This window comes from Odocoileus virginianus, chromosome 20, assembly GCF_023699985.2.
Source record: "Odocoileus virginianus isolate 20LAN1187 ecotype Illinois chromosome 20, Ovbor_1.2, whole genome shotgun sequence".
Lineage (NCBI taxonomy): Eukaryota > Metazoa > Chordata > Mammalia > Artiodactyla > Cervidae > Odocoileus > Odocoileus virginianus.
Window position 1 is genome coordinate 45,652,931 of NC_069693.1, and position 22,458 is coordinate 45,675,388.

General features: G+C 59.6%; 1 protein-coding gene and 1 long non-coding RNA gene across 10 annotated transcripts in view; one reads left to right on the forward strand and one right to left on the reverse strand.

The window, feature by feature from the left end:
* The window catches only part of ANKRD11 (ankyrin repeat domain containing 11), a 114,776-nt gene that overhangs the window by 90,648 nt on the left and 1,670 nt on the right, over nt 1-22,458 (forward strand). For 3 of the 5 annotated variants that reach the window (XM_070451393.1, XM_070451392.1, XM_070451394.1), the window contains 9 exons: nt 1,239-1,377; nt 7,882-8,052; nt 8,137-8,340; nt 8,833-8,975; nt 11,057-11,204; nt 11,490-17,884; nt 19,607-19,705; nt 19,776-19,919; nt 21,194-21,286. In XM_070451393.1, the coding sequence (XP_070307494.1) occupies nt 1,239-1,377; nt 7,882-8,052; nt 8,137-8,340; nt 8,833-8,975; nt 11,057-11,204; nt 11,490-17,884; nt 19,607-19,705; nt 19,776-19,919; nt 21,194-21,286 (7,536 nt within the window). Of the gene's footprint in view, nt 1-1,238; nt 1,378-7,359; nt 7,457-7,881; nt 8,053-8,136; nt 8,341-8,832; nt 8,976-11,056; nt 11,205-11,489; nt 17,885-19,606; nt 19,706-19,775; nt 19,920-21,193; nt 21,287-21,462; nt 21,577-22,458 lie in introns of those variants that run through there. The other 2 variants (XM_070451395.1, XM_020885248.2) reach the window with 2 other exon arrangements.
* LOC110132100 (uncharacterized) lies at nt 1,376-19,612 on the reverse strand. Of its 5 annotated transcripts, XR_011482260.1 has the most exons (6): nt 19,039-19,612; nt 10,406-10,504; nt 6,271-10,276; nt 5,737-5,895; nt 5,530-5,596; nt 1,376-5,395 (listed from the first exon to the last, which is right to left on the reverse strand). It is a non-coding gene; the product is annotated as an uncharacterized lncRNA (long non-coding RNA). The 5 variants fall into 5 exon arrangements; XR_011482261.1 differs by having other exon boundaries at nt 1,376-5,895; nt 19,039-19,238; nt 19,477-19,612; XR_011482262.1 differs by having other exon boundaries at nt 1,376-5,895; nt 6,271-9,364; nt 10,091-10,276.

Genomic DNA, 22,458 nt, shown 5'->3' on the forward strand with positions numbered 1-22,458 from the left:
GTAGTTGAGAGGGTCATGATTTCTGTACTTTATTTCCTTAATGTGAATTACATTGATTTTTCAGATGCATTTCTGAAACATTTTGATTTGGATTATCTTTTTGCTGTCTAAATACCAGGTTCATCAGCTGGGCCAGGAGTTTTCTTGGTGGGAAGGTGCTGAGGACATTCTGGGGCTTGGCTGGTGGGTCTGTTCTCCGGTGGGGGTAGGGTGCAGGTGGGGACAGGCGGGCCTGTGTCAGGCCTTGCCTGCTGGTCCCTCTGCACGCTCCAGATGCCCCTGCAGCTTGTGGTGTGCTCTGGCGGGACCCCTGGTCACCGAGGGTGTCTTGTTACCTCCGGAGACCGGAGGGCTGTTGGGGTCCCAGGAGACAGGGCTGTGCAGTGTTCAGGCCTCGGTGTACCCTCCCAAGATCACCTGAGGCCTCGGTGTTGTGAGGGTGGTGTGTGTGGGGAAGTTTCCAGAAAGAAAGCTTGTCGCTGGGGAAGGGAGCCGCATGACGGCAGCAGTGCTGTCTTCCATGTCAGTGTGAGCCTAATGGCCCGTGTGGCGCCCTGTGGGCCGGTGAGCCAGGCACTGCATAGTCGGAGGTGCCACCGAGTGCGCCCCATCCCACCCCACCCCCAGGGCTCTGCGTGCTGCTCTTTCTGGGTGGGGCCTTGTGGAGTCTGAGCCCTCCACCCCTCCCACAAGGCGGGCATCACCTCTGGTTCTGCAGACAGTGACACCAAGGCAGATGCATGACTGGACTTCCCAGGATGGGGCTGGAATGAGGGCTTCTGGGTCCTTAACCTGCCGAGAGGCCAGCAGGGCTGGGAGTGATGGCCACACCCGACCACCATCCGGGCCAGCTCCTGCAGTGGGGTCGGCCGTCCACGCTGGGGCCACCCGCAGGGTCACAGGCCTACAGCAAGGCTAGAGTTGACTGGAGCATGGAGCAGGCAGGGGGCTGCAGAAGGATGCACAGAAAGGGGAGCCCACTGTCTTGGGCAGACACGCTCCTGTCCAGTGGGAGGCTTTATAGCACACAGTGGGTGCCATTGGTCAAGCCTCTCTGAAGGTGTGTTTGCTCACCTCCGAGTCCGTCCCAGGGGCAGTGCCATGGCTGGTGGGTAGAAGGCTCCATTACCAAATATGAGGTGTGTTCTTCTGGCACAGGAAGTGAAGTCCTTGAAGATGTGAGGACGTTGAAACTTTAATTTGGGGATGGTGTCTGAAGGTGTTACTTTCTTTTCCAGGACAAAGATAAAGTTTCTCTAACCAAGACCCCAAAGCTGGACCGCAGCGATGGTGGGAAGGAGGTGAGAGAGCGTGCGCCCAAGAGGAAGCTGCCCTTCACCGTGGGGGCCAATGGAGAGCAGAAGGACTCGGACACAGGTACCACTCTTGCCCACCCTCGCAGCCTGGGCTCTGCGCTGACTCCAGGGGGTCCTTCTTGAAGGCCTGGGAGGGGTGCTGGGTGAGGCTCTTCACTGATGGTGGGGTGGCTGGGAGCCAATAGGGAAGGTTTCCTGCAGAGAATCGCCCCGGCCCAGGGGCCTCCCATGTTGTCCACTGTGTGTGTGTGACCACCGGCCCCTCTTCCTCTGACTCCCAGGCACCTGCACTCTGTTCAGCCTCTGGAGAGCTTTACATGGGAGGATAAATGGGCTCCCCCCAGGGCTGCCAGATGTACACAAGTTAACCCAGTTGCCAAAGGGTACTGTGAAATGGGCAGAAGCAAGTGCCATCTTCCCTCACGTGTGGTGGGAGTGCGTGCAGGAGGACTGGAGACCGCCGCCGCGTGGTGCCCGTGCTCCTAGGTCCGTTCCATCTTGAGCTGCTCAGAGGGACGTGCTGGTCCAGGCAAGAACCTGGCCCCCCTGCTGGCCAGCTCACTCCCCTCCTCTTGGCCCAGGGGCCAGAGCCTTCCCAGCCTGCCATTCATCTGATGGCAGACCCCAAGCCAGGGGCAGGCATGGGCGAGTCCATGGCGCTGCAAAGGGGTCCTGCTTCCCTTAGGATGCAGCCATGGGGGAAGGAGCAGAGGTCCTGTCAGGATGAGGTGGGGTGCAGGCCCTGCTGTGTGAGGGTTTGCGTCAGTTCACAGGACAAGCACAGGCACAGAAATGAGACAGACGTGAGAAAGTTGGGAGAAGTGGCAGAGGGAGAAGCCTGGAAGGGGTCTCTTTCCTCCTCAAGCCCCTGCACAGGCGCGCATGCGCCCCCCCCCCCCCCCCCCCCCCCATGTGATTCCTGGGCTCCCAGCCCTGAGTAGGCACACAGGCTCATGGGCTATAGGCCACTGCTGCAGGGTGGTGGGGTTGGTGGTGCCAGCTGGGTTACGACTGGGTTACCGGGAAGGTGGTCCAGCGCCTCCATGGGGTCCTTCACAAGGAGAGTCGTGGGCATCCTCCCAGGGACCCTCTGTATCAGGTCTGGTGCAGAGGACACAGGCCAGCCCAGACACGTGCTTAGGCTTGAGCGCCTTGGCCAGTTCTGGTTTGTGCAGGGTGCAGTGTTGTTTGGTTTCAGGCTTCTTGGATGCTGGGCATCTGCAGGTCAATGTCCTCCTGCAGGGCTTTCCTGTCACTTGCAGGAAGACTGCTGCCCCAGGAGGGGGCGGCCGGGAGCTGGGATCACCTCCGCATGAGGCCTGGGGGGTGACTGTGTGCAGAGGCTCAACGCAGAGCACAGCACTCGCCCTCCTCCTGGTCCTCATCGCCCCTTCGGGGACGGGTCCTGCTGGACCAGTGACCCTTCACCAGCAGGGTATGAGCTGCCTGCTGGAGCAGAGGCCTCCCCCACCCCGCGTGACTGTGACCCCCCAGGGGCCTACCGTACAGCTCTCTTAGCCGTTTGGTTTACTCATGGGGCAAACCAGACTCCAGTAATGGGGAGCGTCATGTCCTTCGGGCCAGTACTGGGCACCTTGCCTGCAGCCCGGGTCACTGACCCTGCCTGCCTTTCCTGGTGAGCAGTCATCTGGGCAGGTGGGTTGAAGTCCTCCCCAAGGGGCCAGAGGTTGCAGTCATTCCCCCCCCCCCCCGCCCCCCACTGCTAGGGCTCCCTGGTGCGTGCCTTCGTCCCTCTGGCGCCCCCTGCTGGGAGATGCAGCCTGGTTCTGAGCCACCAGTGGTGGCTCCTCAGCTGTGCCCCAGAGCCCCCCACCCCCGGGGCCAGCCTGCTGAGAATATGCACCCAGGACAGTCCGGAAGGGGCATCCTCCTGCCCACTGCCGTTGCCCAGTGCCAGTCTTGGTGGGACTGGGACCTGCTTCAGATTGCTCTTTTTATTTTCCCCAGAGCTTAACTTTGCACACACCTACCTGACCACCACACACCAGGCTTCCTGCTTAGTCTTACGACAGTCTCACTGCCCCCACCTGGGGACAGAGGTGGCTGCATGTGCTTCCCTGAGGGGCAGAGCCAGCTCCAGATCCTGGAGTTCTGAGAACACACCCTGCTGAGTGCTGGAGGCCACCTTTGTGACCACACAGGTGCTTGGCCACCTGCTGGGCATGGACTAAAGCAGAGTAGCACTCTGTGAGCCACCCATGCCATGACTCTGGAGTCCTCAGTACCCCAGTGAGAGCAGGACTGGTGTGGGGTGCTGGCCAGCTCCACCTTGGGCTGAGTCTGGTGGGTGTGGCTGGGCCCACTTGTCTCTGGTCTGGGTCAGGTGGCTGCTCTGCCCACTGGTCGCCAGGGTTCGGGGATGGGGGCCTGAGGGGTGCTTTGAGGCCTCCAGATGGGCTGGACCAGCAGAGTGGATGACCTGTCTGTGTGTTGCTGGAGATCTGATTTCAGTTTGCAGGGGTTGCTGAAGTGAAAGCTGGGGTCCGTGGTTGGAAAGCCCTGTTGTCCAGTCCCTTCATGCTGACCTTACTTCATAGATTCTGGCCTCCTGATCTGGTCCTGTGTAATACGCTCTGTCACCCTCGCCAGGAACTGAAGAAGCCTTAGTGAGGAAGGGGAGAGAAAGACTGCCCTCCTTCCACCCCGACCCCCATCAGGTCAGGGACTTACTAAAGGCCACATAGATCTCTTTTTTGCTGATCAGTGATCGTTAATTTTTTTTTAAACAGAAAAGGAGACAGTAGGTCATCACTACAGCCTGAGTGACAGGCCCTGTGCTGGTCTAGGGGCATTCAGAGGGTCAGAGTGTAACATGGGTAGGACCCCACGTAGCCATCACCTGACAGCATCTGTCATGTATGGACTGTGCCTAGGCTGGCTTCTTGGTCAGAAGCCTGTCTTGTGACTCTGTCCTGTGTGGTGGACTCTGTGCTCCTGAGACTAAGAGATAGGACACTGTCAGGATGCCAGGTCCTGGCACTGACCCCACCTTCTGCCTGCTGCAACCGAGTCCTGCGACTTCATGGGGATTGTGGATGCCTGCCCACCCTTCAGGGCGGAGTGTAGGTGGTGGTGACATCTGAGGAGGTCATCGATTCCCCACTGTTGTGCCAAACCAGTCTCCAGAGAGACCCCTCTGCTGGGAAGCTTGGTACTCACCCTGTGCCCCAGACACAGGCTTCTGGTGGCAGTGACAGGCCAAGGGCAGCCTGCCTGCTGTGTGATACCTTGGGCCAGAGGAAGCTGTCCTTTGCCCAGGTGCCGTGAGGTCTCCCAGGCTCATGCCATCCTGCCCCTGCAGGATGGCTTCTGCTGGAAACAGCTGTTGTCCACTCTGTCTGGATAGGTGGAAGCGAGGACAGACCCCCAGGTGGCAGCAGCGGGATGGGCTGCACGGGGAAGCTGGCTTGAGGAGACCAGATGGCCTTCCGGAGAGGACGGGGCTCCCGCACTGGGAAACAGCACAGGCAGCAGGGTGTGAACCCTCACAGTGCTGGTGCTCACTGGCCATGGCGCCCTCAGTGAGGCACAGAAAGGCGCTGTGGCATCCAGCCTGGCTCTGGAAAGAGCACATGGTCGCCCAGTGGCTGTGTTGGTGTGAGAGCGGGCCCCACTCAGAGGGTCAGGTAGACCGGGGGATGTGGAGGGGGAGGCATCTGCAGAGCTTGCCCGAAAGCCAGAGGTGGCCCTGGTTTCACCTGAAACTCACTCTGCGTCCTTGCTGCCAGGATTCACTGACTCGGGGGTTCTTCTCTGCTGGATGCTGTCAGTTCTGCTGGGGTCGGGGGCACTATTCTGCATACCAGGTTCTGAAACAGAGGTGCTCAGGGCTGCTCTCTTCACAGCCCCAGCTGGGCAGTTGTGGGGGGAGCAGAGCCGTCTTCCAGTGGCCTCTTGGGGGGACACCAGCGAAGGCCTGAGGGCTGCTGGAATCCTTGCAGCTGCGGCTGGGTGATCACGTCCCGGGAAGAGATGATAAATGTGCGCTGACTTCACAGAGGACCAGCAAGGTGACCAAGCTTGAGAATCAGGGTGCTGAGTCACATAGTCACACTTTCCTAGCGGTGAGGGGACATTCAGCTCAGGAGACCACTCCCCCATCAGCCTGGGAAGGTGCAGGTCTCCAGAGAAGGGCATGGTGCCTCCAGCCCCCACACATCACCCCTGGCCTGCCCTTGCTGCTCCCACGCACCTGTCAGTATCCACGTCTCTTAACTTGGCACCTGCTGTCTGGGCTTCCTGTAGGTTCTGCTTTGCTTCTGGGTGGATGTAGGAAACAGAACCTTAGCCGAACACGAGGAGTGGCCCATTGCCTGGGACACTTCCTCTGCCGTGTCCTCGGGGTCGTTGCACAGGGCACGAAGGCGGCTTTACAGGTCTTGCTGGGGAGGATGCTTACTGACAGGACAAAGCAGCCAGGCAGGCAGGCAGGCCCTCCTACAGCACCAGCACCCCAGCCTCCACTCCTCTGTGGCCAAGCTTCCATGGGCGCCTACTCCATCCGGGACTCACAGCCCAGCCAGACGTGGGCTCCTCTAGATACTGGCAGCCGCCGCACCTGTAGAAAAAAAACTGCACTTCAGTGTGGAGAAGCTGGCATCTCAGGAGATGGGATTACATTTAGGGGTTCCTTTGTGATAAGCCTTGGGAAACCTCCACCTGTGGGGTGAGGACTCCTGCTGGGGGTGCCTCAGCTCTCCCATCCCCGAGGGTGGCGGTCCTGCCTGCCATGTGCTCAGTCTACCCATGGGTGGCCTTCGTTCTTCCTGAGACTGCAGGCCTGGGTCCCCGGGGCCCTGCCCTGCAGCTGGGGTCAGTCTCTGGGCAGCAGGTGGAGCCCTCGAGGCGTGCCCTGGCCCTGGGTGTCACTGCCTGCACAGCCACTGGAGGGGAGTTGGCTGTGGCCCCTCTGCTGGTTCCTCTGCTGTCTTACAATCATGGGCATGGCGTGTCTGTCCCGAAGACCTCTGTGAGGCAGAAGAGGAGTGGTGCTGGTTTGCTTGCTTCTACCCCAGGGTGACCTCGTGGACTTGGCAGGGCAGCCTGGTGGGAGGCTGTGCTTCTGTCCTTGTCTCTGGGGGATTTCATGTCTGCATTGTCCCTGGGCAGGAGCCCTTGGGAGGCCACACACCCCCGACTGAGGCCCTTCCACAGTGCGAGGCTGTGCCCAGACAGATCCGCGTGACCGCTCAGCTGTGGTGTAGCTTCTGGGCTGGGCCCTGCGGCTTGATTGCCATCCTATCATGGCTTCATTTCTCAGGACTCCTTGGAGCCACCAGGTTCCTGCTCTGCCAGCCATGTCTGGTGTAAGGGCCCCTGTGCCACCACCTCCTTACTGCCTTCACAGGTTATGGGGGAGCAGGGCTCTTGGTCAACGATAAGGAGCATCTTTTCTGAATTTCCTTTCTTGGAACTGTGCCTTGGGGGTAGGTTAAAAATCAGTAGTTGGTGGGGTGGCTTGGGGGGTGATCACATAAGACACAGATTAGCACTGTCAGCAAGTCACAGCTGTAGTTTTTATAAACAAGCAGTTTAAGGAAATAGCAGTGAAAACTCTTAAGAAAATGGAAAGTGATATGCTTGAGGGGCCTGTGGTGGTGAGCGGTCCAGGTATGTGGTTCTGGGAGTGGAGACATTGCCTCTCTCTGGGGTCTGACCCAGCCCAGGGGTGCAGGGAGAACCTCTCGAGCGTGGCCCCTGTGGCGACCTTGTGGTCTGCACCCCATGACCTAGGACACCCCACACTGGGGCTCTCCCAGAACACACAGGGCTGCAGGGGAGGGATCTGAGACTTGGTGGATCCCCGGTTCCCATGAGCTTTTTTTGGGCTCCTGATCCCAGGAGTCAGAGTGTTTTTCTCTCCATCACCCCTGCCCCGTGAGAGACACGGGCACTGTGGCTGTCTGAGGCCAACAGGGTGTGTGTGAGGGGCCCGAGGAGCGCAGCGTGCTTGTCATGAGGAGGCTGAGGGGGCGCCGGGCTGGCCCCGTATCTTGTTAGTGCTCTGTGTTGATGCCTTTAGATGCCTCCAGCTCAGTCCACGCCGTGGTACTGCAAGGCTGGTTCGCTCCTCGAAGCGCCATGGCATGAGATGGAGGCTCCTAGAAGCAAGAAGAAAGGTACAGTACCGCCCAGTCAGCCTTGACCTCTCCATGGGTCTCTAAACTGTGTTTGCATTTTACATCTGAACTGTCTCGGAGGCGGGTGGGGCGGAGGCCCTGGACCACAGGCGCGAGCAGTTGCTAGACCGAGGCCTGTCCTGTGTGAGCGGGCACTCGGGTTGGCCGTCCCGCCGCCTGGCGTGCAGGGAACGGTCTGGGGAGGCACCTGGAGCAGTGGATGGTCGGTGGGGGCCAGGCTTGGCTTCAGTGGCTGGTGACGAGGTGTTGGAATCGTGTCCCCAGCACGGTTACTGCCGGAAGAGGTGATGCCGGGCGGCCTGCGTGCCGCCAGCTGTCCCTTCCCTTCCCGCGCGGCCAGGTGAGGCTCTGGGGTCGAGGGCTCCGTGGCATGAAGTGTCCCCTCTCTCCCTCACGCCTCACAGAGAAGCAGGGTCCTGAGCGGAAGCGGATCAGGAAGGAGCCCGTCACCCGCAAGGCCGGGCTGCTCTTCGGCATGGGGCTGTCTGGGATCCGCGCTGGCTACCCTCTCTCCGAGCGCCAGCAGGTGGCTCTGCTTATGCAGATGACAGCTGAGGAATCCGCTAACAGCCCAGGTGAGCCCGGGGGGCCCAGGGCTGGGGGGGCCCAGCCCCACAGGCTCCACTGCTAACCTCCGCCATCCTCTCCTGGGCCTGCAGTGGACATGACACCAAAGCACCCCTCCCAGTCGACAGTGTGTCAGAAGGGGACGCCCAACTCTGCCTCGAAAACCAAAGACAAAGTGAACAAGAGGAATGAGCGTGGGGAGACCCGCCTGCACCGGGCGGCCATCCGGGGGGATGCCCGGCGCATCAAGGAGCTCATCAGCGAGGGAGCGGACGTCAATGTCAAGGACTTTGCGGGTGAGCGCTCGGAGGGTAGGACCAGGGCAGACTCTCTGACACGGCACCCTCTTCTCTTGCCTGTGCGCCCAGAGCTGCCTTCTCAGGAGGCCTGGGACTCCAGGACCCCTGCCGAGCGGGACCCCCATGTGTCTGATTCAAACCTAACTTAGGAATACTGATATTTTAAGAGGTGCTACCTTGAATTTTTCCAAAACCCTGGGACCAGTCCCTGGGGTGGTCACTCCCTGGGAGGCCTCGGCGCTTGCTGCACGGAGGCCTGTCCAAACCCATGGTCTGCTCTGCTTTCCTGTGTGATGATACTGCTCATCTGTCTGGACCCTTCACAGCTTCCTAGTCTGTAGGGTTAACCGCTAGTGGTCATGGGCAACCCAGAGGTGCCCCAGGAAAGAACACCCAGGCTGGGCGCCTGTCCTTAGAGTTTCCTGTGCTGCCCAAGGTGGAAGTGACCTTGAAGGTTAAGTCACATACGTGCTGAGTGTCTGTTTCCAGGCTGGACGGCATTGCATGAGGCCTGTAACCGGGGCTACTATGATGTCGCGAAGCAGCTGCTGGCCGCGGGCGCGGAGGTGAACACCAAGGGCCTGGATGATGATACACCCTTGCACGACGCCGCCAACAATGGGCACTACAAGGTAGGTGCCTCCCCACAGACCCCCGGGTGGGCCTGCTGCAGCTTCTTGATTTCTCTCTTTCCTGGTGGCAGGGCAACTAGGAAGTGAGTCTTTGACCACCCCCCACCCCTGCTCAGCCCGGCTTTCTACCCATCTGCTGTGGCCATGCAGGTATGGTTGGATGTTAGAAGGTTGAGTGGCCAGCCCCAGAACAGGAGCTCTGTCTGTCCTCATACCTGTGCTGTCAGACCAGGCACGTTGGACGGGTGCAGTCACACAGGGTGACCCGTGTGACCAGCCCAGGAGCTGTGAGCACCTGGGGCACCAGCCCTCAGGTCCAACACTGGAGACACATGTGTAGGTGAGGGTCTGGCCACGTCCACACCACAATGTCCTGAAAGGGCCCCTGTCTAGAGACGGGAGGCAAGTGTAATGACATGTGACATCTGGTCTTTTGTGGTGGCTCGGCTGGGGGGAAGGACATAACGGGACAATAACACGTGGGTGCCAGGAGAGGTTGGGAAGGGTTCTGGGCTCGAGATGCCAAAGCTCCTGTGGACACCGAAGTGCTGAGGTCAGGAATTAGGTAACTTTTTAGGGAAGATGAGAGGGGTTTTGTTTTTCTTTCTTAAGAGCCCTTTTAGAGAAATAGACTGAGAAATTCATGAAATATCAAAGGATTTGCTAAAAATATCCCCGGGGCAGTGGGCAGGTATACGTGCAACAGGGCCTCAGGACAGGGGGCCTCTGCAGAGGGGAGCTGGAAGACCAGGAGATGGGAAGTGACCCTGGACGGTACCAGGTGGACAAGGGTGCCTACAGCAGAGACCCTTTCTCCATGTAAAGGGGACTGGCCTGCACTTCCAGTCTTACAGGGAGGGACTATAGCACTGGGAACATGGTGGCCTCCAGCGGCTGGGGTGGCTGGCCTTCCCTCGGCTGGCAGACAGCAAGGACACAGCCCTGGAGCCCAGCCTCTGGCCCCAGGGTTGTCCACGGTGGTGATTCATCAGAGGGCAGGGGAGCCCCTGCAGTGGAAACGCAGCTACTGCTCTCTGTGTCCTGTCTGCCAGCCATCTCGGGGAGGCCACCGGAGTGAGTGAGGACTGCAACAGAGCAGTGGTTTCCTGATGCACCTGAACACTGTCTGGTCGCTGTTGGGTGTGCAGTAGTAGTGTCTGTGAACAACCTGCACTTGTTCGTCAAGACAGACATATCAAATAGGGGACTTGCTTGGTGGTCTGTTAAGATTTTGCTTTCCAGTGCAGGGGACACCACTTCAGCCCCTGGTCAGGGAGTGAAGATTCCACATGCCTCACAGCCTAGAAAAACACACACAGAAGCAAATCTTAACAAATTCAACAAAGACTTTAAAAAAGGTCCACATCAATAAAAAGAGTGTAAAACATTAACTACACCCCAGTTAAAAAATACGTTATTCCAAGACTTGCCTGGAGGTCCAGTGCTTAGGACTCCACACTTCCTCTGCAGGAGGCACGAGTTCCACCCCTAGTCAGGGAACTAAGATCCCAAATGAGCCATGGCAGGGCCTTAAAGAAAGGAGAGAAATACATTATTACTAAAAATGTAACTATCATCTGCAGCCAGTCATCTTTTTGCTGGTAGAGGGTTTGAAATATCCTGACAATCACCAAAATGTAACAGAGACACCAAGGAAGCAAATGCCCTCAGGGAAATGGTGCTGATAGACTTGCTGGGTACAGGGAGGGTTATCACAGACCTTCATCTCTATAAAGTACAACAAATCAAGGTCTGCCAGTCCTTGGGTTCAGTGGTCCTGGGCACAGACCAGAAACAGGTGATCTTACTTTTAAAATAAAAAACATGAAATAGACCTGCTTGTGGAGGCTTGGTCTTTGTTTTCCCTACTCTGTAACAGCCCCCCGCCCTTACCCAGTACACAAGTTTCATCCAAATACCAGGAGCCTGTGTGATGGGTCTGTGGTGGGGAGAGGCCCGGTGGGTAACACACACAGCCTGTAGCCCTCAGTCTGGTCATGCTCAGACCCTATGACCAGGCACTGGTGTGGTGGCCGCTCCACGTTCCTCACGTCCCTGATGTGCCTCTCGCTGCTACACAGGTGGTGAAGCTGCTGCTCCGGTATGGAGGGAACCCTCAGCAGAGCAACAGGAAGGGCGAGACACCACTGAAGGTGGCCAGCTCCCCGACCATGGTGAACCTGCTTCTGGGCAAGGGCACCTACACGTCTAGTGAGGAGAGCTCAGCTGGTCAGTGCTGTGGGGGGGGAGCAGGGAAAGCGGGGCGGGCAGGACAGGTGGTTCCACTGCAGGCAGCCTGCTTGGATGCCTGGCACTGATGGGAGCTTCCGGACTGTGAGGGCACCCCACCCTGGATAGGGGCTCTTGTGCAAGACCTCCAGCCCCTTGTCTGTGCAGACCCCTCTCTGGCCACTCGGCCCAGGGCCAGCCTCAGTCAAGTTACTGAAGTTCTGGGCTTGTCTACCACTGCCCCTGCCTGGACAGCTCCTGATGCCTTTCTCCCTGTTCCTGCAGAGAGCTCCGAGGAGGAGGAGGAGGACGCCCCATCATTCGCACCTTCCAGCTCGGTCGATGGCAATAACACAGACTCTGAGTTTGAGAAGGGCCTAAAGCACAAGGCCAAGAATCCGGAGCCGCAGAAAACCGTGACGCCGGTCAAGGACGAGTATGAGTTTGACGAGGACGACGAGCAGGACAGAACCCCCCCAGTGGACGACAAACACTTATTGAAAAAGGACTACAGAAGAGAGGCCAAGTCAAATAGTTTTATTTCTATACCCAAAATGGAAGTGAAAAGCTACACTAAAAACAGCACGATTGCACCAAAGAAGGCGTCTCATCGCATCCTGTCGGACACGTCCGACGAGGAGGACGTCGGCGTCACCGTGGGGGCGGGGGAGAAGCTGAGACTCTCAGCCCACACCATGCTGCCCGGCAACAAGACCCGGGAGCCTTCTAACTGCAAGCAGCAGAAGGAAAGAAATAAAGTGAAAAAGAAGCGAAAGAAAGAAATAAAGGGCAAAGAAGTACGGTTTGGGAAGAGGGGTGACACGTTCTGCTCGTCCGAGTCTGACAGCGAGTCCTCGGAGAGCGGCGAGGATGGTGGGGACTCGGCGGGGAGTCCGGGCTGCCTCAAGGAGTCCCCGCTGGTACTGAAGGACCCCACTCTGTTCAGCTCCTTGTCTGCCTCCTCCACCTCATCCCACGGCAGCTCCACTGCCCAGAAGCATAACACCAGCCACGCGGACCCACACGCCAAGCACTGGCGGACAGACAATTGGAAAACCATTTCCTCTCCTGCCTGGTCCGAGGTCAGCTCCTTATCAGACTCCACCAGGACAAGACTGAGCAGTGAGTCTGATGGCTCCTCCGAAGGCTCCAGTGTGGAGTCACTGAAGCCAGTCAGGAAGAGGCAGGAGCACAAAAAGAGGGCCGGCCTGCAGGGCACACTACCTGACAGGAAGAACTCCTTCCACCCTAGCGGGGATGGTGCCATCCCCAAGCTGGACAAGGAGGGCAAAGTTGTCAAGAAACACAAGACTAAACATAAACACAAAAGCAAGGAGAAGGGGTTGTGCTCTGTCAGCCAGGAACTGAAGCTAAAGAGCTTTACCTACGAGTACGAGGACTCGAAGCAGAGGGCAGACAAGGCCATCCTCCTGGATGACGTGCCCGCTGAGAACAAGCTGAAGGGCCTGAAGCATGAGAGAGACCACTGCAAGAAAGAGGAGAAGCTCAGCAAGATGAAGTCAGAAGAGAAAGACTGGCTCTTTAAGGACGAGATGATCAAGGTCTCCAGAGAGGAGAAGTCGCTGAAGAGAATCAGGGACCTGAACAAGGACGGGAGCAGGGCCTTCCGGGAGGAGAAGGACCGTTCAAACAAGGCCGAGAAGGAGAGGCTGCTGAAGGAAAAGTCTCCTAAAGAGGAGAAGCTGCGACTCTACAAAGAGGAAAGAAAGAAGAAGTCCAAAGACAGGCCCTCAAAGTTAGAGAAAAAGAATGACTTTAAGGAGGAAAAAATTCCCAAAGAGAAGGAGAAGATCTTCAAGGAGGATAAAGAAAAACTCAGAAAAGAAAAAGGGTATCGGGAGGACTCTGCTTTTGACGAGTACTGTAACAAAAGTCAGTTTCTGGAAAACGAAGACACCAAGTTCAGTCTCTCTGATGACCAGCAGGATCGCTGGTTCTCGGACCTGTCAGATTCCTCCTTCGATTTCAAAGGGGAAGACAGCTGGGACTCCCCAGTGACAGACTACAGGGACATGAAGAGCGACTCTGTGGCCAGGCTGATCCTGGAGACGGTAAAGGAGGACAGCAAGGAGAAGAGGCGGGAGAGCAAGGCCCGGGAGAAGCGCGGTGACAGAGACGTCTTCTCTCGGAAGAAGGACAGGGACGGCTTGGAGCGGCGACGAGAGCACATGGCCGACAGGCACAGGGCTGTCCCCAGCTTTCTCTGTGAGAAGGACAAACGGCGGCGCGAGTCCACTGAGGGCAGCCGGGACCGGAAGGAGCCCCCCGAGGCTGCTAAGGAGCGGAGAGATGGCCGCGTGAAGCCCGAGGAGGCGCACAGGGAGGACCTGAAGGAGTACGGCTGTGACTTTGGGAAGAGCCTGGAGCCCTGGGAGAGGCACCACCCGGGGAGGGAGAAGAAGGAGAAGGAGAAGCTGAAGCTGGAGAAGCACAAGGAGAAGTCCAGCGACAAGGACAAAAGTGAAAAACTCATTCTTGAGAAATGTCAGAGGGACAGAGAGTTTGATAAGTGTTTTAAAGAGAAAAAGGATGCCAAGGAAAAGCATAAAGACGTGCACAGCAAAGACAAGGAGAGGAAGGCATCCCTTGACCAAGGCAGAGAAAAACGGGAGAAGGCCTTCCCTGGAATACTCTCTGAGGACTTCTCTGAAAAAAAAGACGAGAAAAAGGGCAAAGAAAAAAGCTGGTATATTGCAGATATCTTCACAGATGAAAGTGAAGATGAAAAAGACGACTACACAGCGAGCGGATTCAAAATCGGGGAGGCGAGTGAGGGGCGAGGGGATGGCCCCCCCGAGAGGGAGGACGGGCGGGAGGTGCACCCCCCTGACCGGCACCGGAAGCACTCAGCTGACAGGCAACCCCATGCTGAGAAGCAGAAGGACAAAGAGATGAGGGAGAAGAAGAAGGAGAAGGGGGCCACAGACGGGGGGAAGGACAGGAGGGAGAAGACCTTTGAGAAGCACAAGGAGAAGAAGGACAGGAAGGACCGCACGTCTGTGGACTCCGTGCAGGACAAGAGGAGCAAGCAGAAGCCACCCGAGAAGGGGGAGAAAAGGCCCCCTGTGGAGGACAAGACCAAGACCAGGCACCGGGAGAGGCCGGACCGCGAGCAGGGCCGAGAGAGGAAGGCCAGCAAGGGCGCCGAGGCGGAAAAGAGCCTGCTGGAGCGGCTGGAGGAGGAGGCCCTGCAGGACTTCCGGGAGGACTCCAATGACAAGGCCAGTGAGGCGTCCTCCGACGGCTTCCCCGACCGCGGCCAGGACCCCAGCCTCAGTGCCCTCCTGGACGTGTCCTTCCCGGAGCCCCCAGAGGAGCGGGTGCGGGAGAGGGAGCGGCACCGGCACGCCTCATCATCCTCCAAGAAGAGCCACGATCGAGAGCGGGGCAAGAAGGACAAGCTCGAGAAGAAGGACAAGAGTGATGACTACAAGGATGCAAGCAGCCGGAAGGACGCCAGCCAGTATGAGAAGGAGCTCCTGGACAGCGATGCTTATGGTGCCTCCTACGGCTCCAAGGCTGACGCAGAGGATGAGCTGGATAAAGCCCTTGAGTTGTTTTCTACTGAAAAGAAGGAGAAAAACGATCCTGAACGAGAACCCCCTAAGAAGGTGGAGAAGGAGCTGCGGCCTTATGGCTCCAGCGCCCTCAGCCTCCTGAAGGAGAAGCGGCGGCGGGAGAAGCACCGCGAGCGGTGGCGGGAGGACAAGGAGCGGCACCGGGAGCGGCACCATCGTGAGGAGCCCAAGCCCCTGACCAGGGACACCGCCCCCGGTGCCTTCCGAGACAAGGCCAAGGACGAGGGCGGGAAGCTTGGCGAGGCCAGGCTGAAGGAGAAGATCAAGGAGAATCCTGAGAAGGAGAAGGCTGACCCCACGAAGCTCAGCAATGGAAATGACAAGCTGCTCTCGACCAGAGACCCTGGCAAGAAAGACGTGAGACCCCGGGAGAAGCTCCTGGGCGACGGGGACCTGATGATGACCAGCTTCGAGCGGATGCTGTCCCAGAAGGACCTGGAGATTGAGGAGCGGCACAAGCGGCACAAGGAGAGGATGAGGCAGATGGAGAAGCTGAGGCACCGCTCCGGGGACCCCAAGCTCAAGGAGAAGGCGCGGCCCGCCGAGGACGCACGCAAGAAGAGTCTGGACGGCCCGCCCAAGAAGCCGCCTGGTCCCGACCTTGCCCCGAAGGACAGAAAACCTAAGGAGTCCGCTCCTGCCTCTGCCACCGAGAACAAGCCCCACCCAGGACTAGCAGTGGACCCCCGGGACTGGCTGGCGGGACCCCACATGAAAGAGGTCTTGCCTGCGTCCCCCAGGCCTGACCATGGCCGGCCCACTGGGGTCCCCACCCCTGCCTCAGTAGTGTCCTGCCCCAGCTACGAGGAGGCCATGCACACGCCCCGGACCCCGTCCTGCAGCGCTGACGACTACCCCGACCTCATGTTCGACTGCACGGACCCCCAGCCGATGTCCAGCACCTCCGCCAGCGCCTGCTCACCCTCTTTCTTTGACAGGTTCTCCGTGGCTACAAGTGGGATTTCAGAGACCCCAGGCCAGACACCAACGAGGCCACTGTGCACGAACCTTTACCGCTCGGTCTCCGTGGACGTCAGGAGGACCCCCGAGGAGGAGTTTGGCCTCGGGGACAAGCTGTTCAGACAGCAGAGCGTCCCCGCTGCACCCAGCTACAGCTCGCCAGGGCAGCACCCCGAGGACAAGGCCCCTGGCCCCCCAGCACCCGCGGAGAAGTTCGCCTGCCTGTCTCCAGGGTATTACTCCCCAGACTATGGCATGCCCTCCCCCAAAGTCGACACCTTGCACTGCCCGCCTGCGGCCACAGTCAACCTCACCCCCTCCCCAGAGGGCGCCTTTGTTAGTTTACAAGCCAAGTCCCCCCCTTCACACAGAGATGAGCTTTTGGCCCCGTCCATGGAGGGGGCCCTCCCCCCTGACCTTGGCATTCCCCTGGATGCCACGGAGGACCAGCAGGCCACTGCAGCCATCATCCCCCCAGAGCCCAGCTTCCTGGAGCCCCTGGACGAGGGCCCTTTCAGCACGGTCATCACAGAGGAGCCAGTCGAATGGGCGCATCCTGCTGCCGCAGAGCAGGGTCTGCCCCCTGGCCTTATTGGGGGTGCTCCTGGTGACACTGCCAGTTGGCCTGTGGGGTCGGACCTCCTACTTAAGTCCCCACAGAGGTTCCCAGAGTCCCCGAAACATTTCTGCCCGGCCGAGTCGCTCCATCCTGAGCCCCCTTACCCAGCATCCCCCGTCTCATACCCTCTGCCCGTCCCTGAGCCGGGACTGGAAGCTAAGGATGAGGCCGAGGGAGCAGTCCCAGCCACAGTGAACACTTCCGAGGAGCCGGCCACGTTCGCCCCTCCCTCCCGGCTGGAGTCCTTCTTCAGTAACTGCAAGCCCCTTCCGGACGCGCCCCCTGATGCACCCCCAGAGCCTGCGTGTGTAACAGCCGTGGCTCAGGTGGAGGCACTGGGGCCCTTGGAGAATAACTTCCTGGAGGGTGGTCACAACCTGTCGGCGCTCGGCCAGGTGGAGCCGGTGCCCTGGCCCGGTGCCTTCCCCGCTGCCGAGGACGACCTCGACCTGGGGCCTTTTTCACTGCCAGAGCTCCCTCTCCAGACCAAGGATGTTCCTGACGTGGAAGCAGAGCCTGTGGAAGAGTCTCCTCTCGTTCCTCCAGAGAACACCCCCTTGGGGGCCCCTGTGCTCCCAAGCGGCGGGGAGGCTGCTGGGGCAGCTGCTGACCAACAGCTGGTGTCACCTCCTGACCAGGTGGCCACCCGGCTCCCCACCGAAGCCGCACCGGAGCCCCTGGAGGAGCCAAAGCCAGCAGTGCTGCCTGAGGCCACGGCAGAGGCAGGGTCCAGGCCAGAGGGAAGAGCGCCCGAGGACTCCCACCCTGGCTCAGGGCTCACACCAGCCCTCTCAGAGCAGCGTCCGCCAGGGAGTGGAGGTGAGGAGGCTGAGGGCCAAGACTCCTCGGCCTCGCCCCACAGCGCCCCTGACGCCCCGGTGGATGGCTCGGCTCAGGCCCACATGGCAGATGGGGCTGGCCCTCAGGACAGTGCCGGGCTCGAGGGGCCCCCTGACAGCGTCCAGCCTGAATCCACCGAACCAGAACCTAAGCCGATGGCCGAGGCCCCGAAGGCACCCAAAGTGGAGGAGATCCCTCAGCGCATGACCAGGACCCGCGCCCAGATGCTGGCCAACCAGCACAAGCAGAGCTCACCACCCACTGAAAAGGAGCCTGCGCCCACGCCCACTCCCAGGGCCAAGGGTCGCGGCTCTGAGGACGACGACCCCCAGGCTCAGCACCCACGCAAACGCCGCTTCCAGCGCTCCAGCCAGCAGCTGGCCCAGCAGATGCACACGTCCACGCGGCAAACACGTGAGGTGATCCAGCAGACGCTGGCCGCCATCGTGGATGCCATCAAGCTGGACGCCATCGAGCCTTACCACAGCGACAGGTCCAACCCATACTTTGAATACCTGCAGATCCGGAAGAAGATTGAGGAGAAGCGCAAAATCCTGTGCTACATCAGCCCGCAGGCGCCGCAGTGCTACGCCGAGTATGTCACCTACACCGGCTCCTACCTCCTGGACGGCAAGCCACTCAGCAAGCTGCACATCCCCGTGGTGAGTGCCCACCCGGGAGGTGGGGAGCAGCCCCCTCCACACTGGCCTCTGCCACTCACCGTCTGCCCACGACACTGCCCAGTGTCGCCTCCTGTCCCGCAGCCACCAGGTCACCTTGTGCTTGGACCCCGGCCCACTCGCCTCAGGCACACCCAGCCCCCTCTGCGGCCCTTCCCACAGCACAAGGCCTCTACAGAACCTGGCCCTAGACCTCTCTGCCCCAGGGGCCCGAGGGCGCTGCTCCTGCCTCCTTGAAGCAGGCCCCCACCCAGCAGGCCTGCCAACACAGGCCCCCACCACCCTGCCTATCGGCCGTCTGCTCACATGCCCCATGCTCCCTTGCGCCATGGTTCACCCCACATTCGTGCAGCTGTGACTATCCAAGCCCCGCCATGCACACCCCCTGTCCCATTCCCATACTTGCATCTGGGCCGTGGGCAGGTCCTGCCACAAGGACCTCTGGGGAAGCGTGTCCTCCAAGTTCGGCTGTCCCCCCACCCCCTACCCGGGAGCAGGCACGAGGCTCATGGCCAGGAGAGCCCCGCTGGGCCACCTCTCTTCACCCATAGCCAGAGCCTGGCCGCTTGAGCTTCGTGATGCTCCCCAGGCGCCACCTGTTCACACGTGTGCACTACATCGACTCGCTTTTCGACACCACCTCCACCTCTGCGGAAAACCCAGCTTTCCTCTTGTTCTATCCATCAGGCTCAAGGCTGGCCATGTCCCACATGTGCGGCCTATCCCCAGACAGACAGGGCCTGAGGCACTAGGTTCAGGAACCTGTCCTGGGATCTCTGTTCAGGGAGAGAGACTTTCTGCTGTTTGCAGAAAACTCAGAACTAGAAAACAGGCAACAGCTGAGGGTGCTGTGCCCCTGCCACCTGAGTTCACCCACAGCAGCCTGCCTGTGTGCCAGGTTCAATCCTATCTGGGGCGCAGGGCTCAGGGTCACAGCAGACTGCCCCGCAGCTGGGCCTGGGCTTCCACCCTCAGGAGCAGGATGAGGGGTTCTCAGGGCCGAGACCCCGACAGAGACATCTGCCAGGTGCCCTGGGCCCTGAGGGGGCAGGCAGGCAGCTGAAGAGACCCAGCTGGGTTTCCCTTTTCAAGTTTTGAGCCAATTTTAAACCAAAAGATTGGAAGATAGCACATACCTCAGTGTGGGCCTCAGGTGCAGTCTGTCTGCAGCTGGGGGCTGTTCCTCCCTCCTGCCCCCTCCAGCCCGTGGTCATGGCTGCGCGTTTCCTGTGTGACTCAGAAGCACTGGCTTCTCCCTGGGGGGTCGCCCCTGGCATCCGTGGGCTCCTCTGGCCTGGCGATGTCTCTTCCAAGGTAGCCGGGCGAGCCCTACACCCTGGAGATGGGCAGGCCCACTGTCCTGTCTGTGTTGCCTCTGGGCAGCGGCATCCCAGTGGGCCTCATATCACTTGGGGTGCGTGAAGCCTGTGGTAAACAGAGGACCCTGCCAGTCCTCTGTCCCCTCACTGTACCACGGTAGTGGTGCAGACACCCGGTTCTTGGCTTCCCTTGCCTCCTCCCCTGCCCTCTTCACAGGTGCCTGCAACTCCCTCGGGGGAGGGGGGCTCACTCACCTGCTCTCAGGGACAAAGCGTCCAGCTGCTGCGGCCTCCTGGCTTGGTATCATGGGACTATGGTCCTCAGGGTGAGTGGGGCTGGGGCAGCTCCGGGCCCCTGGTGAGCCCGTCTCTCCTGTGACCACAGATCGCGCCCCCACCCTCACTGGCAGAGCCCCTGAAGGAGCTGTTCAAGCAGCAGGAGGCTGTGCGGGGGAAGCTTCGCCTGCAGCACAGCATCGAGCGGGTGAGTGTGTGGCCATGGGCCTGGGGCACCCGGCTCCCACCCTCTCAGCTTACCGGCCCCTCTTCTTCAGGAAAAGCTGATCGTCTCCTGCGAACAGGAGATCCTGCGAGTCCACTGCCGGGCGGCGAGGACCATCGCGAACCAGGCGGTGCCGTTCAGCGCTTGCACCATGCTGCTGGACTCGGAAGTGTACAACATGCCGCTGGAGAGCCAGGTGGGGCGTGGGCTGGGCATCTGCCGACCATTTCCTCTGAAGCTCACATGCGTTTCGAACACGAGCAGCCAGAGCTGCTGCCCTGGGGCTTCCTGAGCAGAGGACCCAGAGAGACTGTCCCCCTGGGGACATGGTGCTGCCACCAACAGTAGGCAGCCCCAGGGGCCTGTTACCAGTGACTGGCTGGTCTGGGGCAGGGCCCAGGGCGCCACCTGTCGGAGCACACGGTCTGCCTCGTCGGTTTTATAGGGTGGCCCTGCGTGTCCACTCCAAGGGTCCAGCCCGCCTCTGTCCACCCCCAGGGGTGGACTTGTCCCACAAGGTCACAACCTTTCCTGTCTGACCTCTGTCCCAGTAGGTGGAACCTGTGCCCCTCAGGACCCCCACCCCATGCATGGACATGTCAGAGATCTAACATGCAAATAGCAAGCCAACTTGTGTGCACCGACCTATTCTCCTCTCATCAGCCACTGCAACTCTGAAAACAGCCCAGCGTGTGTCCTTCCAGGCCTGCCTCTGTCCCTGTTCAGGCCTCGGCACCAAGTTCCCTGACAGGCTCCCATCCCCAACCCACTGGCAGATCACATGGAGGCCGCCACATGTGACATAACAGTGGTTAAAAACTTTTGATTAGTGCCTTAAATATTTTCCATTCACTTACATACAATCTTTAAGGATACAAAAACTTTAAAGCTTTCCTTAGGTAATGTGCTAGTGGTGACACGTGGAAGTTTTGCTTTTTGCATATAAAAGGAAAAAGGATCTGCTGACCTTGAAAGGGCGTTTCTGGGTTTCCTCTTGAAGGTCCAGGAGACGGGAGGTCTTGGGCTGGGGCCCCTTCAGGCGGGTGGCCCCGCCCACCCAGCCGGCAGGAGCGGGGGGGGGGGGGGGGGGGGGGGGGACGGACGGACACCTGGTCCTGAACCACTGTCCACTGCAGGGGGCTCAGCCACCGCAGGCCTCCCAAATGTCCTTTTGAAAGAAAAAACCACTTGCAGTTTTCACAAAGAAGAAACTGGACAGATGCCATCGTGCACTCACCCTGAGGGGGTCCAGAGTCACGCACAGGGCGGCTCCACCCTGGACAGTGTTGGGGAGGGGTTGCTGCCTGGGCCCATTAGGAGGGTGGGGGGGGTGTGTGTGTGTCCTGCTGGTTGGCCCTTGACATGGGGGCACTGGGGGGGTTCTAGAACCTGCACCCCAAGTGGGGGGGCTCTTGACCACCAGGAAGCTCCCCCTTCCGAACTCTCACGTGCACTTGGCTCTCCCTGCAGGGTGATGAGAACAAGTCAGTGCGGGACCGGTTCAACGCCCGCCAGTTCATATCCTGGCTGCAGGACGTGGACGACAAGTATGACCGCATGAAGGTGAGCCCTCCTCCCTGAGTGGCAGCGGTGGGCCGGGCTCTCCGGGTGGGGGCGGCTGCTGTGGGGCTGCGTGTGGAGGAGGCAGCTTCACACTGGCTCTGAGCCCAGCTGGCAGCAAGCGAGCGAGGCCTCCCCGCCCCCATGTTGCCTCTTAGAGTGTCTTCCCTCCTGTCCAGGTGTGCGGGGAGCAGCTCCTGTCACCAGCTGGCGGTCAGACCTCTGTGGGACCCCACCTTGACCCTCCTCAAAGGTCACAGCATCCACCAGCAGCCCTGCCCTGGATGTGCTGACCAGTGCAGCAGGCAGAGGACGGGGGGGAGATAGAGAGCTTAGCAAGTAAGAAGCACGTCCTCCTCTGTAGGCGCGTGAACACACACCGGCAGTGACGCGCCTGCTACAGAGTTAGCGCCCATGAGGCAGGGCCTGCCGAGTGTGGAGTTGATGGAGGCGAGACCCAGGTTCCACACTGGGCTGCCAGCCTCACCCCCAGCTTACCTCGGTGACCCCTGCCCCCAGCACCATACTCAAGGGGGTGGCCAGGGGCCCAGAGCAGAGAGGCAACAGCTTACAGGGCGTTCAGGCTTGGCTGAGGCCACGTTTCTGACAAACTCCAGGGTGACAGTGTGGAGGTCACATGGTCAGCCCTCCCACCACCAGCCTGCCTGAAGGGAGCTGCGTGGAAAACTTTGCTATAGGGAGATAGTTTTTGACCAAAGTAAAATGAGACTTGGTATATTAAAAAGTCCACAGAAGTCTAAATTTCCTTAATGTGCCAAGAACTTAAAAAGTAATGGACAGAAACAGAAACTGGTGAGGTATAGAGAGTGCAGGGGCACAAAATGGCCCCACCTCCGTGGAACGGGCTCCTTGCATGTGGCCGCTCGTTTGGGACTACAGTGTAGACGAGGTCCCACCAGGAGACAGGCTGCCCTCCTCAGGTCCCGCCCGGACACATCTTCAGGGCAGTTTTCTGGGTAAACAGGCCTGCCTGTTGGGTGTCATGGGGTTTCAGCCTAACAGTTTCATTTCAGTCTGAAAACTCGGACTGTACAGCAGTTCAGAAGCTCAGGAGTAGCTCCGTCTCAGGAGCACCCAGAGATCGAGACACTATGTAGTACCTTAAATTAAGAGTAGCGCGACTCTGAGGATCATAAGTGACTGTGTGTACCGAG